Source organism: Danio rerio, chromosome 8 (assembly GCF_049306965.1).
Source record: "Danio rerio strain Tuebingen ecotype United States chromosome 8, GRCz12tu, whole genome shotgun sequence".
NCBI lineage: Eukaryota > Metazoa > Chordata > Actinopteri > Cypriniformes > Danionidae > Danio > Danio rerio.
In genome coordinates, this window is record NC_133183.1 from 55,511,872 (window position 1) to 55,533,003 (window position 21,132).

Genomic DNA, 21,132 nt, shown 5'->3' on the forward strand with positions numbered 1-21,132 from the left:
AAGTTAATAGAGTTTACAAGTTAAGTTTTACCATTTGTTTAATCCATTCAGCTGATCAGAGGACCAGCGCTTTTAGTATCTCGCTCAACAAAAAAAGTCGGCACAATAATATTATGCAGCACCTGAAAATAGTCCCCAGATTTGTAACTAGGTAGCTGCTTTGAGTAATATTGTTGCCCATTCTGCAGCCATGGTACGACAGCAAAGTTCCTTGATTATTACACCAGAATGAGAATATAGTTCCTAGCCATATCAACCTACAAAATAACAACTTTTAATGTCTGTCTTAGTACATGATGTAACTACAAAAGAGTCAAGCTTTAAATAGAGCGTGATGCTAATGGTCTAATCTGGTTCAATCATTTATGCTAAGCGCCAGACCCTGAGATTAGCTGAATGGAGTCAAAAATGGTAAACCTCAACTGCTTAACTTTAGAAGACTATAAAAAAGTGGAGTGAACTTTGGTGGCCCCAGCTAGCATCCCAAAAGTCCATCCTTCATAAATTCTTGGATAATTTTGCAACAGTATTCAAACTTACTAACAATGCTTTGCTAATTTTCTTAACTTTAACCTTTTAGGGTAGTCGTGAAGTTTCTTTTCCATGCAGTGCTGTTTTGACAGCTTTATACGAGTGTAGATTTTTCTTAAATACAACTGTTAGTTGCCATTATTTTCTTCTTCAGACTCATCTGCTTCTTAATTCAAATAAAATTTTCCTTCTAACATATTTCCACCATGATCTCGGTAGAATAGAAAGTAATCAAAAACATTCACAAAAGCATGCAATCTAAAATGGGTTCTCAGCCAAACAAAAAGTAATACAAAAATATATACTAAAATGGCGGCAACACCAAAGCTACAAAAATATATTTACTTTAAAAGGCTATCACAGCATGTAATTTTAAGCACACTGGCTCTTAATCAGACGTACAATCAGATGTTAGTAAGTAACAAAGGCAAAATTAGAAGTAATTCAATTTAAAACCAACAAATCAGATCAATACATATGCCAGAGTAATTGGTGGTTCATTCTGCTGTGGCGACCGCTGATAAAGCAGGGACCAAGCCAAAGGAAAGTGAGTGAGTGTGTAAGCCAGTGGTGCTCAACCCTGTTCCTGGAGATCGGCCTTCCTGCAAAGTTCAGCTCCAACCCTGATTAAACACACCTGAACCAATTAATTAGGACCTGAACAGCACTTAATAATTACAGGCAGGTGTATTTGATATGGGTTGCAACTGAAATCTGCAGGGAGGTCTATCTCCAGGAACAGGGTTGGTCACACCTGGTGTAAACCATATCTGTACAAATATCTTATTGTATAGTTTACCATAGAAAGAGTTAAAGAACCCCTATTATGGTTTTTGAAAATGACCTTCCATACAGTGTGCAACACAGCTGTAAGTGAATGAAAACATCCAGCTGAGGTTTAAATCTGAAAGTGCACCTTGTTTAAAAATATAGATTTTTTTAAATAAAAGATTCGACTCACAGTTGTTTAAATAATCTGTCATTCGTCCGGATCTTTTGCCTGTTCGTATCGACGCTGTGGCGAGGGGGCGTGGCCGAGAGCCGTGGGAACGGAGTGAGGCCACCGCATAAGTGGATACACCTGCGGTGCGCACCTGCCTCGGATCCCACGGAAGGAGCTCTGGACCATAAAAGGAGGAACGATGGCAGAGGAAGCTGGGAGAGGACCAGGCCCGGACATATTTTACTTTTGCTTTCAGTTTGACAGCAGTCTCCGTGAGGAGCTGCCGTCCGTTTGTTTTGGTTTAGACGGCAGTCTCCGTGAGGAGCTGCTGTCACTGTTATTAATAAATATTTTAAAGCTGCGTCGGTTCTCCGCCTCCTTCTTCCCGGCGGCCAAAGGGCCCGTGAACTTTATTACAGACGCCAACACAAAACAATGACAAATATGTTCTGTGCCGGATCCGGTAAAACGTGAATGTACCTTTCCCTTCAAACACTAGCACACTAATGTTTGTGGCTCTGATCCTGACTGAAGATGAGTGAACATTAATGAGTGAACTTTGTTGATTAATGCAATAATCCACATTGCAACAGGGGATTTGTCGACTTTGTCAGAGCTTGACAGGAACTTTATCAGTACACAGTTCATGGTTAAGTTTCTTCCTCCATTTCACAAGTATGAGTAGGTGCGATTAAAATGCTTTTTTGCCTGCTTGTTTTCTCTAGCTTGCAAAATAGGTATTCTTTTGTATTTTGTTACTTGTAACCGCTTGTACTGTATCTGGTTAACTTTTTATATTCTCATATCGCATCTAAAACCACATTGAAAACGCGATGCGGGCCGTTTTCTTTACCAATATAAATGCAATTGTGAGCTTGCAATCCTCTGCCAATTGATGTTACTACAGCCACCGTCGGCTGTTACTACACACGTGTGGCAGTCAAGTTTCAATACTGTATGTGTGTCATTGTTAAGAATAGAGCAATATGCTGGTGTTTAACTGCCTTGCTTTAATGCACTCTTGCATTGGGCTCACACATATACTCTGCACTCTGACTTCTTCAACAATGCTGATAAGCCGTGGTGGGCATTTTTCTGTGTCACGCGGAACGCAGTCAACCAATTGGGTCAAAACACAAAGCAACAGACTGGGTCATCAGACCAATCAGCGCAGATTAGCATCTCTATAAGAATGAGTTTGGGAACAAATGAATCGTTGAACAAATTATATGGGAGTAGCTGGGATAATTAGGTAAAAATAAATCCATATTATGAGACAATGAAAGTGTTTTTTGACCTTGCATGCATATCAGCCTGTTGTTGGAGACCCCCAAAACCAAAATATGACCTTTCATAATGCACAATAGGAGCTCTTCAATTCTGAAGAAAGATGGATGTTTTTCTAAGAAATACTAATTTGAGCTGGGCACTGTGCCATCTGGGGACCGGCTTTCAGACACTGTGTACACACCTGGCCAGGGGGAGTCCAGCCAGTGCTTGATGTGAAGGATCTTCTCATCCTTAGAGCGAGAATGAGCTTCCTCACAGATTTTATCATACTTCGCAATCTCTTCCTGTGGAAAGAGATGGAAGAACACTTTTAAGGTCCAGCTGAGGATAAAAGGCAGCTAAATTATCTCTGGCTGACGGACCTCATACTCCTGTCGCGTAACGGCACCTTCAGCAATGAGCTTCTCAGCGTATTTCTGCAGAACTCCTTTCTGCTTCTTGATCTGTTTGTACATCAGTGGCTGAGTGAACATTGGCTCATCCATCTCGTTGTGGCCATTACGTCGATAGCACACCTAAATGTAAACAAGTCATAAGAGCTAAAACATGAAAATAAAAGTTATTGTGATGGTAAAAGTCAGAAGTACACTAGAACTCACCAGATCCACCACCACATCTTTGTGGAAGGTGGCCCTCCATTCTGCGGCCACATTACACACGTACATCACAGCTTCAGGATCATCTGCATTGACGTGGAATATGGGGGCATTGACCACACGGGCAACATCGGTTGGATATGGAGATGAGCGTGCCATACGGGGATCTGTAGTGAAACCGATCTGAAAGAGAGATGCAGACATTATGAGGAAATCTAGGGTCTATATCTTGAAGCCAAATTTAGCTGGTCGGCCAATTTAATTTGTGCCAAATCTGGGTAACCCTGCAACAAAAGAATTTCTAAACAAAAAAAAAGGAAAACAAATATATCTTTTAATTGATCATTTTCTATAGGATGCTTTACAATACTATTTTTGTGTATATACATTAGATAGTCAGTACTGAAAACAAATCTGGAGCTAATCAAACGAAAAACACACAAACCATGAATTCAGCATCAAGACATGAGTCGACAGAAAAAAACACTAATGATTGGTGTTCACTAATGATCAACAAAGCCTGTTTGGATTGATACTAATGGAATAACTCTGAAGAACTCAAGAGTTTTTTGTTTGTTTGTTACCTGGTTGTTGGCCACCACATGCACAGTGCCATGCGTGGTGTACGAGGGAAGATCGCTCAAATGGAAGGTTTCATAGACAATGCCCTGACCGGCGAACGCAGCATCACCATGAAGCAAAATTGACATCACCTGAAACAAAAACAGAGTCTGGTTCAACTAGGAGTGTACGACTGAAAACACTACACATGATCTCACTAAAGATTCACTGATTTATAAGACTTCTGGGAAGTTTCACTAATGTTAATACAAATTAGCTCCAAGTATGTGTTAAATATTCATATATATGACACTAAAGAAAAAAACCCCAAGTATCTATATATGAAAATATTAAATCATCAACTTAGAATAATAGATAAAAACATCAAATAAGTGGAAAATTCAAAATTAATCAATTATTATTATTATTACTGAATTGTTACTGCTTTAATGTTGTTGCTTTGTACCTTGAAATCAAGTAAATGCAGAATTTGAGTGAAAATTAAGCTTTTAAAATTATTTAAGAAGTCTACCTACTATAAAATGTATAAATGGTAAATGTACATGATTACATGAGCAGCCTGTGTCTGATGTATGGAACCAGATGAGTCTCAAAAAAAAAAACATTTACAAAATAAAATTCATAAATGCACAGCACAATTCACATTTAGGAAAAAATCTCATTTGTAAATGCAATTCGTGAATTCACAAGTGAAAATAATTTTTATATAATTGAAAAATATTTTCACCAAATTAATTTTATTTGCGTATTTATGAATCTTGTTTTCAATTTATGAATTGGATTTGTGCATTGATGAATCGTGTTTTGAAAATACGAGTTAGATTTGTGTATTTATAAATAGTGTTTGGAATTTACAAATTGGCTTTGTGTACTTTTGAATCGTGTTTTGAACATACAAATTGGATTTGTGTATTTATGAATCCTATATTGAATTTACAAAATGGATTTGTGTATTTTTGAAAAGTGTTGATTTTATGAGTTGGATTTGTGTATTTATGAATCGTGATTTGAATTTACGAATTGGATGTGTATTTTTTTAATTGGTGTTTTAAACATACAAATTGGTTTTGCGAATTAATGAATCATGTTTTGAATTTACGAATTGGATTTGTGTATTTTTGAATCGTGTTTTAAACATACAAATTAGATTTTTGCATTTATGAACAGTGTTTGAAACATACAAATTGGATTTGTGTATTTTGAATCATGTTTTGAACTTACGAATTTTATTTGCGCATTTATAAATTGTGTTTTGAACATCTGAACTGGATTTGTGTATTTATAAATCCTGTATTGAATTTACAAAATGGATTTGAGTATTTTTTAATCGTGTTTTGAACATACGAATTGGATGTGTTTTTGAATCGTGTTTTGAACTTAAAAATTGGATTTGCGCATTTTTAAATCTGGTTTTGAACATACAAACTGGATTTGTGTATTTATGAATCCTTTATTGAATTTACAAAATGGATGTGTATTTTTTTAATCATGTTTTGAATTTACGAATTGGTTTTGTGTATTTATGAATCGTGTTTTGAATTTATGAATTGGATTTGTGTACTTGTGAATAATGTATTGAATTAACAAATTGAATTTGTGTATTTATGAATTCTGTTTTGAGCTTACAGACTGGATGTTGTAAATGTGAATTGTGTTGAGGACGTATGAATCTTATTTAGTAAATGTATTATCATTGAGACTGATCTGGCTCCATACTGATGCCCTTTTTTCATCTCACCCTTTTTCCATCAGTATCTCCGCTGTAAAACTGCTCAGCCTTAGTCTTGCCCTGCACCACCGGGTTCACCGCTTCTAGATGGGAAGGGTTGGCCACCAATGACAAGGTAATATTCCTGTTAGTCACACGATTTATTCTCCTGTGGTACATGCCCAAGTGGTACTTGACATCTCCTGACCCCTATTGCAGGTACAGAGACACAAACAAACAAACAAATAAATCTTAGGTTTGATTAAATGAATAAATGAGAATAACAAAAAAAGTAACAAAACGCCACTGACCTCATCAGCAGCTTCCAATTTAGAGTCAAACTGACAGAAAATCTGCTCCAATTCCTTACGGATCACATTGGCAAGCACGTTCAAACGTCCTCTACAAAAAAATGCAGAAAAATAACAAAAGTTCAATTATGAATCGCTGTATGACACTGTAGTATCAATTTTCTCTCCTTCTATCTATCCTTTCTATCTCTATCGCTGCATCTTGTCCTGTACCTGTGAGGCATGCCCATGATGACAGTGTCTACGCCGTTCTCACTGGATTTATCAATGATGGTTTTGAGTGCAGGGATCAGACTTTCACAGCCCTCCAGTCCGAAGCGCTTCTCAGATGACCATTTCCTCTGCAGGAACTCCTCAAACCTTCAGAAAGCAACACACATGCTCAATAACAAAGCTGTGATTTAAATGTAAATAGGGGTTCAACAACTAAAGACAAAAAATACATACATCCATGTATTTGTTGTTTATATGCAATCCAGTCAAAATAAACATTTCAATTTGATTGGCGTGTGTTTTATTAGACAGCACATAGTATTATAACTACAACTATTACTACTACTACTACTACTACTACTAATAATGAAACAACGTTATAAAATAAAAGCTCAGCTGTTTTAGCATCTTTCATTAGCAACTGCTTCAGCACACTCCTTTCACTTTGATGTCTTTCAGTCTTAGGGGTGGTTCCCACAGAATGTGTTTTTCCTTTCCAACATGCTACTTTTATTTTGGCTGGCTGTTTCTCAATATGCGTTCTTCAGCGGTCTTGCGTCCTCGTGTAAAGTCATCATCAGCTGCCTAAGTTCAGTTCCAATACTCAAGATCGCAAGAACAGATGACGCGTAAAACTTCCCGGACGCGTTCTTGATATTGAGGACGCACCGATGCAGACTTGAGCACTGATCTCGCTCTAGAAGTCCCAGAGGTCTTTGCGACTGGATGTGAAAACCACAACATATAAATATAGATATAAATTTATCATTAAAGTTCAGAAATATCACTTTTTTACCTCAGGAGTTTCCCTAAATGAAACGGTGAAAATAATCATTACCTTGGAAATCTTAATAAAGGAATAAACACATTAAGGCCCAGTTTCACAATCAGGGTTTAGATTAAAGGTGCAGTAGGTGATCTGCCAAAATGCTAATCGCTTAGCATATTATCTTTGGACGGCGGGGAGGGACTGTGATTCAAAGCCACACCCCCTGAAATCGCGAGCTCGCGTGCACAGCGTCACAACAGCTGACAGACAACCCACTAGTTCATGTCATTCGCCAGTTAGTTAGTGCCAGCGCCGTGCAGGAATTACATTTATTACTTTGCCACACTTACATGCTATTTCAGAGCGAATATTCAGAGTAGCATGGTAAACAGTATAGGATGGCTGTCATTGTTCAAAAATGACCCAATGTGAATATAAAAGCAACTTCAGCTCAATAAAGCTGTTTAGGCGGAATAGCGTTATTTACTGATGTTTTGTTGTTAAACTAAATATAAATCTACGTTATAGATGCTGTAAAAGGACCTTATGAAACTGAAAATAATCACATCAATCTTTCACTAGGAGATTTCAGTGGCTGAACAACACGTCTGTGAATATAAGTCATTCATAATAACACAAGCATAGCCTGACTAAGTTTTAAAACAAAATTACCAGTCTAACAGTAATACTTCAGCCATGGTGTCGTCCTTCCTCCAGCGTGTAAAGTAACTCCAATACTGATTCAGGTTTTTAAAAGTTTCAATTCAGCATTTGATTTCTCCCGGTCCGTCTCGTGACCGTGCGGCCGCTTTAAGGGCGAATTATACTGGCGCCTGGCTTTGCAGTAACCGGCCCGAGCTCGTCTGTCCTTTGGCGCCTCTGGCTCCGACTCAGCATCGGCAAAAGGCCCGCAGCTCGCTCGCGCGCATGCTTTTGTGATGCAGACAGGCACGCGCTAATGGCAGATCTGCATGAACAGATGCGCAGAAGTTCGAATCTACATATGTTGACAGACAGTCTGACCTGCTTATCGGAATCAAATTATGGGAGATGTCGGTCCGACTCAATTTAATTGGTTGAACATTTTTTAGTTTCATGCTTTACCCAGAACATAAAAATACATATAAACACATTTAGATAATTTACTGTAATCATTACTATTGTACTGTGAAGAGACTTTCAACCAGCACAACAAAAAATTTGTCTGAAGACAATCACCTACTGCACCTTTAAGCCAGGACTAATGTTTAGATAAATTAGGCTATTAGCCACATTTATAAAAATAGCCTTAGAAAAATGTATAACTGGTGTGCACCTGGAGACAAAAAAACGACACTGATGTATTTTAAGACATCTCACCGAATGTTATTTTGAGTTGAGACAGCTCAAACATGCAATTTAATCTTGACTAGCTTTAAAACTTGTTTGTGAAACCGGGGGTAAGGGTGTTTGTTTGCTGAAATTCATATTAAAATCTGTTTTATTTATATTGTGCAGCGTATATTTATAATGTTTTTATGAATAGAATATATTAAAAAAAAGGAAAAAAAACAATAAATCGTTGTATGAATGCTGTAATGTTTAAATAATTTTCCATTTAAAAACACGTGAAGGTCATGTGACCATCAGGAAGAACGCAGCATCTCATTTCTCACAGGACGCATTCTCTGTTCTCGCAGTCTCCCGAGTTCGTTCTTCCGAGGACAGCTGGCAAGACAGGTCTTTACAAGAATGCAAGTGTGTCTCTGTGCTCTTGGAATTGAGAAACAGCCATTGTTTTTCAATATAAACATGTGCTTGATGGACTTGTGTTATTCTTGTGTCTCATATCTTTTGAAGCGTTGTGCACTGCATATGCTTTTTTCAAGATGCCATGTGAAATTAGAAGAACTTTAACTTTCACATGCAGTGCAGCTCATTACCCTCAGCTCCATAGCAGTGGCCCAATCAGAAGTGCTTGGAGGCGGGGCAACCGTTGCAAGCTTCTATTTAAAGGCGCTTTGTGCACTCGTGGTTTATGCTGTGCATCGTGTCTTGCATTTTTAGAAGCAAAGATTTGTTCAATGTGAATGAGCATGATTTCTACAGTCCCATAGGATTTACTGATGACAACAATTCCTGATTTCACACATTTTTATAGTGGTGAAAATGACCTTCTGTGCCTTGTAATGCATGTATTTAACCTTACATTTTAAATTGATTGTGTGTGCTTACCTGGTGGAGCGGACCATGCGAGCCAGCAGTGTTCTCTTCTCCTCCAGGCTGAACTGCATGACTCCAGGGCGCTCAAACTTCTGCCTGATCCACTGACACTGGTCTAGGTCATTAATGAACATGAACTCGACCCCAATATGCTGGCAATACGCCATCTGGAAGAGCAAATGCAAAAAAATAAATACACTTATTAAAAAAAGAAAAAAGGTGGTTATCTCTAACTAAAACAAAACAGCATTATAAAACACGTCAATTTAAAACGATAAATCAATTACATTTTTGGATGATCAAAAATATACAAATTAAAAAAAGAAGAACATTTTACTGCTCTGATGATCTTACTGTAACGCTTATTACAGAAAATAATTAACACACGTTTAAAACAGTCATTAAAAGGGCTAGTTCATCCCAAAATTTCAATTATTAATTGCACAACTTCACCTTGTTGTAATCCCCTACGACCTTTAGAAACGTCAAAGACAAAGTTGTGTTTATTTGTGTTTGTTATAAAACACAATTTCAGTTAAATTATTGTTTAAAATACTTGTCAGAACAATGTGCACCCTTGAAACGTTTGGAAGTTATGGGTTTTGTAAAGAAAGATGTTTAACTTGAGTGGAGTGTGGGACCGTTGATTTATGGGTCAATCTAACATGGTGGCAGAAAGAACTTAAGGAAACAAAGCCTGAGAAAGAGTTCTTTCATCTGTATGGTCTAAAAGGGCACACACTGTTTAAGGCTGTTACATTCTGTGTACAGTGTTGTTTTATGTCAGTTAAGGTGAACAATGTTATGCGTTAAGACCGATGTTACTGGATTCGGAGTTGTCGTACATGTTCATATGCATACCAGCGGACATTTAAATGAGAGACTGTAAAAAGCACTCTGAGAAATGCATATTTTGAATGTTATATGCTTTTTTTCTTGTAGTTTTCATGGTTTTTGCTGAAAAGAGAGCGAGGGAGAGAAACAAAAAAACAGCAAAGACATCAGCATAAAGCGTAGAGTTCATTTTTTTGGGACTAGTGCAGTTACAACCTTCATTCATCTTTGGATCAGAAATTCAAATATTTCAGATGAAATTCACGGCAAGGCAAGGCAAGTTTATTTATATAGAACATTTCATACACAATGGTATTTCAAAGTGCTTTACATAAATAGGAATAAAAAATACAAGTAAAAGAAAATAAACACAAAGAATAATAACGATTAAAAATAGTAAGTATTAATACTTTAAAATTAACTTTAACTTTAACTGGGAGGCATTGTAAAGACCCGAGGACAGGTTTGATGTGCTCTGATTATCTGGTTCTGGTCAGAATCCAGGCAGCAGCGTTGTGGATGAGCTACAACTGTCTGACTGTCTTTTTGTATGGCCGGTGAGGAGTCCATTACAGTAATCCAACCTGCTGCTGATAAAAGCATGAACAAGTTTCTCTAAGTCCTCACTGGAAACAATGCATCTAATTCTTGCAATGTTTTTGAGATGATAGTATTGTATGCTGATTTTAAATGGCTACGGAAACTCATATCTGACTCCAGAATGACACCAAGATTCTTGAACTTATTTTTTGTTGTTTGACCCTTAGAGCCATAGGGCCCTATCATACACCCGGCGCAATGTGGCGCAAGGCGTGGCGCAATACTTGTTTGCTAGTTTCAGCTTGGCACAAGAGTCGTTTTGAGGTGTTGTGCCACACTCTTTAAATAGCAAATACATTTGCGCTCATATGTGCGCCCATAGGCGTTCTGGTCTAAAAAGAAAGGCGTTCTGAGACGCGTTGCTATTTTGAGAAACTATAATAGATTTTTCATTAGACCAAAACAAACCCGGTCTAAACTCCAGCGCAGAGTTGCGCCTCGCTTACGCAGTGCTTAATAGCCTACACACAAGATGTAGAGCAATCCTCAAATATCTTTACATATGAAAAAGAATTTAAATATTAAGGATAGGCCTATATATAGGATATAATAAGAATTTATATAGGATATAAATATAAAGAATTAAAATATTTCAAAACGTATTATTTTCTAGCCTACATAAATATGAAAAATCACTGCTTTTATGTCTTCTTCATCTCAGGAGGCTTTTTCAGTTCATTCATAACAATTTGCTTTTGTATAATGTTATTACTATTAGCAGCATTATTTATTATAATCATATTTATATTTGTTTTATTAAAAACAAGCTTAGATTTGCCCATTTTTAGACCATATGGAGCACAGCATGTGTTTTAGGATATAACTCAGGTTTTTGAGCACACTTCATTATTATTGTTCATTTATTCGTTTGCTGGAAATTAGAACTGAATTTAGAAACAGTTTTGAAACAAATATTTGCGCTTAACAAACAAAATTAATTATTTATAGGCTAATTGATGTCTGTGCGTTAAGGTTTCCCTATCCACGGGAGCGAAAGTGAAAGTAGATTGATTATCTCTCATTCTTGCGCGGTAGATGCCCTGTTAAACTGTTTTCTGTAAAAAAAAAAAAAAACTGTTAACTGTTTGCTAGTGAAATGCTCAGTTTTTCCACTTCCAGTTACTTTACGTCCTGTAAATAGCAAATGCGCTTATGGTGCGACGCAGCTGGCTCTTAAAGGCAATGGGAGATGAGACTCTGATTGGTTTATTCTCAAAACACACCTATAACTCATTAAGAAAATAAACGCAACCCTTTTAGACCATGCGCCACAGCGCAAAGCGGATTTTCCCGTCCTTAAATTAGCAAATATGAATTCTGACACGCCCTGAAAGCGTTTGTGCCCTGCGCTTTCCGTTTTGCGCATGGACCGTCAAAATAGAGAACCTTATCTCCTTTCCCAAATGCAATGACTTCTGTTTTCTCTTTGTTTAGCTGAAGAAAGTTTTGACAGTAAGGCAAAGTAGATCTGAGTGTCATCAGGATAGCGGTGGCAGGAGATTTCTCTTCTTTCTCATTTTTGGGCTCAGTGGGAGAATATAAAGGTTGAACAGGAGAGGTGCCAGAACTGAGCTTTGTGGGACTCCACACGTTATGGGGTGTCCACCTTGACCTAAGGTCACCTATACTGATACGGTTACCTCTTCTTCATGGTAAGATCTGAACCATTCGTGGACCAATTCAATTCAAGTAATGTAAATAGGATTTTGTTCAACTACATTTTCACTTTTTGGGTGAACCTAACCCATTAAGCTACAATAGTTCTTGTTGTCCTGACTTACCTCTAAGCGACGGATGATTTCCCTGAGGGGCAGAGCACTCTCGTCACCCCCGATAAAGGTGGTGGTGGGCAAGCGGAACACTTTATCCAGATCAGACTCTTCCAGCCCATAGAAACCTGACAGTCAAACATACAACAAGTCCAGCCCAACCCAGAGAGAAGGGCAAGGTGGAGAGCGGGGGTGAAGAGGGGGACAGGGTAAACAGAAAAAGACAAGAAACAGCATGGATGCCAATGAGTGCGAAGAAGGGATGCAGGGGTATAAAATCCAAATGTAGAAACAGGGGTGGGGTGACAAGGAGAGAGAGAGGGGAAAAAAAGTTTGAGTTAGTGAGGGATGGGTGGAGTGATTGCATGCATAAACACAGTGCATTAGAGTGTTATGGAAACACAATAAATACATTATTAGCATGATGCAGGTTATAACAGTGACACGACGAAGCATACGATAAATGAAAAAGACATCATCATGTATCAAGTAGTTAGTCATTTGATGGCAATTGAGAATGAGAGAGAGAAATAGAGAGAGAGAGAGAGAGAGAGAGAGAGAGAGAGAGAGAGAGAGAGAGAGAGAGAGAGAGCGATAAATGAAGTAAAAGGGAAAAGAAAGGTGGTTTGAAAATTGATAGAGGTAGAGAATTTTGGGGGTAAAAAGAAAAAAAAAAGAAAAAAAAAGAGAGGGTTAACACTAAGAGCCTTTTCATTGTCAATATAATACATAATAATGCTATAATCACTGTTGCCATAAATGAATCCAGAATTAAAGTGCCTGCTTTCAACTGATGGTTTGGTTTAGTACAGTATGTTACAGCATGGTTTGTATTGGGCTTGTATTTCCACTACCAACATTACCCTTGGGTGTACAGCAGTTCGATTATGGCCTGTTTCCACTGAGTGATATGGTACTGTACAGTACGGGTTGGTATGCTTTTATGGCTGTTTCCATTGTCAAAAGGTACCAAAAAGCGAACCATACCGTACCACTTTTTGGCTACCCTTTTCAAAGGGTACCCAGTACAACCAAAGTCTCTTTAAGTCAAGTATTTCACTCGGCAGGCCATCTTTGAAATGCTTCTCGAGCAGTATGCTCCGGCATTCTGTTTAAATGGGGAAACATCAAATTCTCCAAAACTGCTTGCCGAGCTTTACTAAATTACATTTAGCAACAACTGTCTCTTTAGTTTCATTTCTAAACCTTTGAGTCACACAAAATCTGCAGAAATTCACATTTGCTCCAAGCCCCTCCCTCGGAGAAATGTCAGTCTGTAGCGATCGCTGATTAGCTCCTGTACTAGAAGGCGGGGCTTCGTTCACCATATTGACAGTTACACTTTTCTTCATTCAAAAGTATACGAGTGACATGTCTCATGTATTCTAGTGTCTTTGGTACAACATAGGGTACTAAAAGGCGGAGCTAGACGAACAGCTGAACGCTATTGGTTTACAGAGAAACGTTTACAAGCCAGGAGAATGAAAACAAAGAAAGCGGCATTTTTAAATACACAGCCGAAACATTACACCGTTATAATATATACAGATAATAACGAGCCATGGTCAACCCAAGCTTAAACAAACCTTTCCTTAAACAAAAGCAGCCAAGAAAAAGAGCAGAATCTGCATGTGTCCTGTTGTTATTTACGAGGCCATCTAAAGCACAAGCGGTATTACTTTCTCAAAAGAGCTTGCGTGCGTGTCTATATTTGAAATAACACACTTCTTGAGCTGATGCTTATAATGTGCGTGTGATTATATAAGTGCTTCTGATATCCGATCCAATCAGAAAAGGACAAACTCGGTATTGAAGTGCCAAAAACACTTATGCTGCGTTCACACCAGACGCGGCACGCGCGTTATGCCCGAGTGATTTACATGTTAAGTCAATGCAAACGCGCGAATAGACATCCTGCGGCGCGATACGCGCGAATGGAGCGGCGCGAATGATGCAAATTGCGCGGGGCGAATTGAACGTTTTGCGCGTTTGACGAAATCTCTCGATTTTCGAAAATCTGAACTTCAGCGTACATTCGTGCCGCGTTAACCAATCAGAAGCTTGCTCTTGTGGGGGAGTGATTGTGACGTAGAACCTGTTGTCGGAACCAAGTCATCTAACTCGGCTTGGCTCAGTCAGAAGCACCGCTGAAAGTCTCCGTCATCCAGGTTTAGTTTCTGGAGGAGTTTATGAGCTCACAGAGCTGGATGCACCTCTGAAAGGATGCAGTGGACTCATACAGGACCCTAAACGTATCGATGCTGTTTTTCAGTCTCCATAAAGCACATTAACACTGTTATTTTCTTAATAAAATCCATGTTAGCCATTTAGCTATGAAGCTAGAGTCACCGGGCAGACAGAAGCCCTGCCCATCACGCGAATTCGTGTCTGTTTTGAAGTGAATTTGACATGCGATTGAAGCGGATTTGACGCGCGAATAAAGCGGGGGTTGACGCGCGAATGAAGCGAGTAAACTCAAACGTTCACGCGGCTATTTACGTGAGAATAGCGCGATATATCCGCGCGTTCCGCGTCTGGTGTGAACACAGCATAAGGAGAAGCCCAAAAAAACAAAGCAGCCAAATGATTCTTTCAGCAACCTAAAACATGAACAAACTGTCATGTTTAATTATTATCATCGCCTTTTGGACCATTATGAACTCAAAATGACGAAATTAGTTTGACAAGATGGTAACGATACATGTGCTGGTGAAGAATAAAGATGAGAGGTTTGTACTGACTGTAAATGTTTCATAAAGATTATGAACCTAAATAAGGCCAAAATGTAAGTTTTGGTTAATTGTAATTAGTAACATTTCAGAGACTGTATGTGTTCATAAATGTATTTTTTTTAATGTTATATAATAACAGACGCTACAGTAGACTATTTTGCATATCTCTGATCTGCAGCTATAATTAAATCCTGTTGATAGAAAGGTTAGTAATTAACAATTATACATAAGTTTTTATATATACAGTTAAGGGCGATGCAGTGGCGCAGTAGGTAGTGCTGTCGCCTCACAGCAAGAAGGTCGCTGGGTCGCTGCTTCGATCCTCGGCTCAGTTGGCATTTCTGTGTGGAGTTTGCATTGTCATGCAAGTGACAATTCTCAGTAAACCTGTTTAGCAGCGCATCAAGCTGCTCGCTTTTAATACTATTGTGCTAGCACCCTTACTTAAGAGTCTCAAAAAAGTGGTATGGTATGCTATTTTGGTACGTTTGACAGTGGAAATGAAAATAAATATGTACCTTACTGTACTGTACAGAACTGTTCCACTCAGTAAAAATGGGTCAAGCGCACATATTTATATATTTGGAGAGTGAGCTACTGAAATGAACAGAAAAAAAAGTAATAATATTAGGTTTTCTTATTACGTTTATTCAACCAGCATCTAATTTTCTATCAATATCAAGACTAAATGTACATTTCATATTTCCCATTAATTATATAATTGCATGTATAAAATATTACAGGTCCTGTGAAATTAAAATAAACTTTAGATTTTTTTTTCACATTACCTCATACTTTAGTTTCTCATCAAATCTTGCCCAATCAAATGCTCTCTGTAATCTGACATGTCCAGCCCCCTTCAAGACACTTCTCATTTGCATTTCATTTATTGCACTTGTGCTCAAAGCAAGTAGGTATTGCTGCAGCCCGGAGACCTCTAAGTGTTAGGGATTCCACCGCAAGTAGTTTGGGTAAACTCGAAGTGGGAGCGACTTAAACCACCCAGAAGGTTGGGTTTAGGTGGTGTAGGTGGAGCAGACATTAATAAAAGACATCAGGTTAATGAGAGGTTGGGGTAGTTAGGGCTGGGCGATTAATTGAAAAGTAATCGAAATCGATGTTCAGAGCCTATAATCGAACAAATTTTTTCCAGGTCTTTTTCAATCACTTTCCCTTCGAGTCATGTGACCCCACTCTATTAAAGGCTGTGGCTGATTTCTACTTCTGCGGCCACTTTGCAGCCACATCTGATCTCTAGTCAAGAAGGACGATGGACTCATTCTTGAGCCTTACTTTGCACTACATTGACAATGATTGGAAGCTGCTCCAGAGATGCCTTTAGACGGCATGTAAAACTTGTCAGTGAACTATGAGGGCAAAACAATTTAATACATAATTAAAATAACCGTTCATGCTCCACCTACTCACTCTATTTGGATTAAAAACTTTTTATAAAATTTGGGGCTCTCCTTGAATACATGGAAATGTACACTACCTGCATGCTGGATGACAGTTCATTTTTACATTTTTCGCTGCTGTGTGACATCTCATGTGACATATTGACCAGGGGCCTCATGTATCAACACTGCGTTTGCACAAAAACTTTGCGTACGCCAGATTTCACGCTCACGTTTGGATGTACTAACCATGAACTTAACGTGAGAATGTGCGTTGCTCCACGCCAACTTCGTGCCTGGCTTACGCGCATTTCTTGTGTGCGTTTTATTTCCATTGGTGACTCCTAGAGGCAATTATTTTAAATTGCACACTACAAAGTATCTTTGAGCCGTGCAATGTCAGCTGTATGTGACCGGATCATCCGCATGTCCAGCAGGTATATAAGGTTTCCATACCATGCAGTTGACCAGCCAAACATTAAATCGCAATTTGCAGCGATCGCCGGTTTTTCCAATGTAATCGGAGCGATCGACTGCACGCACACTGCTATAAAGGCGCCATCTGAAGACTAATTTGCATACGTGAATCGGAAACATTTCCATTCAATAAATGTGCATATAATATGTAAAGCTCAAATGCGCTTAACAAAAATACGCACATTTTAATGATTCCTACTGAGTTCATAATCGAACGTGTCAAAACATGTTGCCATGCGCTGTACGAGCTACGCCACTCACACTGCTGTTTGCCGCTCTCTTTAGTTCCGTTGTCCCTGTCAATCAAACGGTGATAGGTGGGAATCACTCAACTAGCTCATTTCAAGGAGGTGTGCTATTTGCACTTATTCTAAATAAACACTACAAAACTTTACACTTTAACATCGGACCATTTCTTTTTTAATTCTCTCACAGTGCAATGTTCAGACCGACAAACGACAAACTTACAAATAACACCGTTTTTCTCTGGTCTATTGCTGAAAGGAGCACCTCCGATTCACATTCTGTTCAACATTTTTTTTGCTTGCTTTTGCCATTGCTTTTTCATTTGGTTTTGATAAAAAGTAGATTTAGGGAGGGGTTTTGCGCTCGTGAGCTCAGTTTCACATTAAGTTGGAAGTACAAAGAAAAAAATGCGTGGGATTCCGCGTACGCAGTATTTCATACATCTGATTTTATTACTGTGTACGCACATTTATAGCATGTGCATACGCATTGTTTTAGTATGAATTCAAGGCAAGTCTTCATACATGAGGCTTTTAGTTTGGCTGGTTGGTTGGTAAATTTTTTGTTGTTGTTATATTTTTATTTAAAAAAAATTTATGATTATTATTTTTAAATATATAAATATCTGGGGGTCAATAATTGTCCTAGTCAATTAGATCCTTGTTTTCCTTCGTTCTCTCTCTCTATGTCAACATGTACAATAATATTCTAAAATATGTGATTTTTGTAAATTTTTGAAAATTTCTGATTTTCTTTATTCTTGGGGGGAATAAAGTAATCATTTATTAATCGTAATCGATTTGAAATGTTAATAATTAATTAAGATTTAGATTTTAGGCCAAATTGTCCAGCCCTAGAGGTAGATGTAGACATTCATAAAGCACAATAGGACTCTGCGTTATGTACAAAATTATAAATTAATTAAAACTCCAGGTTTGTATGACCCACTCAGAGTTCAAGTCCCACTCACTCAGAGCTGGCTCCCACCTCTGTTTATACCCTACTCGCTCAAGGACTCTCACTGACAGAGCTGTGATAAAACTAAAAATCCTATTGGCTGTTTTTTTTAAAGGGGATGGGCTACTCTATGACCCACCCTCTTCATGTTTCAGTTGAGATTACGTCAAGAAATGCACACTTCTCATGACCTTTAATAGTATAGTAAAGGTGCAGTTCTAAATAGCTAGAATTGTATAAAAACATGAACTACAGTATTACGATATTACTTCTAAGACTAATAAATTATTCAATATCCTAACAAAAGGGTGACATAAAAAATGGCTTGCTATCTATTTAAAAAAAAACACAACATGCATTAAGCACACGTTTAATAAACCTTTGAAAGTGAATCAGAAAACTCAACAAAAACATGTCCTAGACATATTTAATCAATCAATCAATCAATCAATCAATCAAATGAGATATTTCTTCACCTTTAGAAACACACACACACCCCTTTAAATAAACAAGGTAAATAGATTCTATAATAGATTCTACTATGACCCGAAATAGCACAACTAATCCAAATAATATGCCATAGCTTAGCAGGACATTTTAGTTTCTAAAGTTTTACTCTTTAAACACTAGAGTAGACCTTCTGCAGATGAATGGGTTATTTGGGTAATTTTAACTTGAAAGGTAATTTCATAAATGAACAGAGGGAAAATGAGGGTTTACTGAGGCTCATACAGTACCTACAAAAAGCTGGTACTGATCAGTCGGTGCACATGCAAACTGACCTGCCTTTATGATTACGTTGTTTAACAAGGAGTGAACAGCCATGCACAAACACACTAGAACTGTCATATTAAAGAGAGAGAACAAACTAAAGTAGAGAGTGTTAGTAAGAGCACCAGGCAAGCAAGATGAACAGAGAGAGAAAGAGGAAGAGCAAAAGTAGAAAATGTAAAATTGTTTTTGGTGTGTGTGTGTGTGTGTACCTTGCATTCCTAACATTGTGGGGACCAAACATCCTCAAGTTTTGCAATAAAAGTCAATTTTGACATTGCAGGAACACTTTGGTCCCCATAAAGAAAATGGCTTATAAAAAGCACACAAATTAAAGTATTCTGAAAATGTACAAATGTTAAATGTTTCCTGTGAGGGTTGGTGCAGAATGAATATACAGTCTATACTCTATAAACATAACATATATACGAGCTGTACATGTATTCAGCTGTACAAATGTGAATGTGTGGTAGATAATGGAAGAGCTGATATGGAAAGTGTTGTGTAAAGTTGTGTGTTCTGGTGGACTTTACCAAAATATACTCAATAAACACACAGATTTCATTATTTGCCACATAAAGCTTCCCTTCACCACATCTGCAGCTAGAGGACAGCAAAGCCTCCAAAGCACAACTCCCCCCAATAAAGCCAGACTATCAGCAGAAGCATTCCTAAGTAATGTCCACATACACATCTCAGTTGAAAAGGAATCACTTTTGTATTTATTTTTGTGAATTTTAATACATTTCAACAGCAAAACAAAGTACTCAAGTGACAGACTTTCTATTACCACAGACTCACTTCGTCTCTTCTGTTTCATATATATGGAGAAAAAGCTAAAATGAAAATAGCTTCTTCATGTTAGCATATAATTATCAGTTAGCATATACAGTGGGGAAAATAAGTACTGGACAAGTCACAATTTTTCTAAAAATATATATACATATTTCTGAAGGTGCTGTTGACTTAATATTTTCCAAGAATGTTGGTAGCAACCAAAGTAGAGCTGCACAATTAATCGTTAAAAGATCACAATCTCGATTCGACCCCCTAGACGATCTTAATCCAGCATTTCTACGATTCTGTCAATCATATTTTCAAGTTCATGAGAGAAAAAGTCGGCTGCACGAGTCTTTTCATTGTTTCACACACGTTGCTCAGTGACATTGACACCTCCAAATGATGTTGAATGAGTTACATACAGTATTTATAATGTATAATTCACCTAATAAGATCATTTTTGTCTTAATATAATGATGTTTTCGCGGCCGGGAAATCACACGTGACTTGAGCTGCTGACCATGAGCTGTTTTCACAGAGAAGGCGCGCGCGCGCTCTACTTAATGATAGACGCGCGCGAGTCTATTGTAGTGAACAGAACCTGCATATGTTGCGAGTACCAGGTAGTACAGTTGTAAATAATGTTCAGTTTGTGGCTCAGAGTTATCGTTTGGGAGCCGCCCGAAGTATGAACAAGAACTTAGCAGTCAAACTGAAACCTGAAGTGTGCACTTCATTTAAATGATCATATCACATTTTAGAGTTATGATTACGACAAGCATTTAATATGTTTTTTTCTGTCATAGCGAACACACAGTTGTGCATGAAAATAAAGGTTTACAATGTCAGTATAACTACTCAAGCCTATATATTGTTGAATATAATCTGATTATGGCAAATGTCTGATTTTACCAGTGAATAAAATAGTCTAATATGACAGATTGCAAGCATATATCTCAAACATAATAATTCAACATCAGAATTACAAGTAGAATAGAATTATTTATAGAAACCAGTAGACCTACACATAATATAATTATCGATGTTGTGCCATTTGTTTGTTTTTACCATACCTTTAGTTTACATCTACAAAATCGAGATCTTTATTTTAAGCAAAAAAAATTGTGATTTTTATTTTAGCCTGAATCGTGCAGCTCTAAACCAAAGTAATCCATATATGAAAAAGAAAACAAAACTAATTAGTTTACAAATTAAGTTATGCATAATAACATGAAGTGACGCAGGGAAAAAAAGTATTGAACACATGAAGAAAGAAAGCTGTGGAAAGGCAAGGAAAGCCTTGACAGCAGCTAAAATCTCTCAGTAGTTCTTCAGCAACCCTCTGCCCTTAATCATTGTAAATTAATATTATCTGCTTCAGTCCAATGTTCAACGTGGACATTTCAGTAAGACAGTGATCTAAA

At 37.8% G+C, this 21,132-nt stretch overlaps 1 protein-coding gene across 11 annotated transcripts in view; it reads right to left on the bottom strand.

The window, feature by feature from the left end:
* Positions 1–21,132, bottom strand: part of ogdha (oxoglutarate dehydrogenase a) — a 64,113-nt gene that overhangs the window by 12,111 nt on the left and 30,870 nt on the right. For 10 of the 11 annotated variants that reach the window (XR_012383764.1, XR_012383765.1, XM_005172469.6 and 7 more), the window contains 9 exons: positions 12,361–12,476; positions 9,158–9,312; positions 6,175–6,321; positions 5,962–6,052; positions 5,681–5,860; positions 3,945–4,073; positions 3,364–3,543; positions 3,127–3,279; positions 2,946–3,048 (listed from right to left, as the gene is read on the bottom strand). Coding sequence is in view for 9 of the 11 variants with exons in the window: in XM_005172469.6 (XP_005172526.1) it covers positions 2,946–3,048; positions 3,127–3,279; positions 3,364–3,543; positions 3,945–4,073; positions 5,681–5,860; positions 5,962–6,052; positions 6,175–6,321; positions 9,158–9,312; positions 12,361–12,476 (1,254 nt within the window). In the remaining 2 variants the exon portion in view is untranslated. 11 annotated transcript variants of the gene reach the window in all.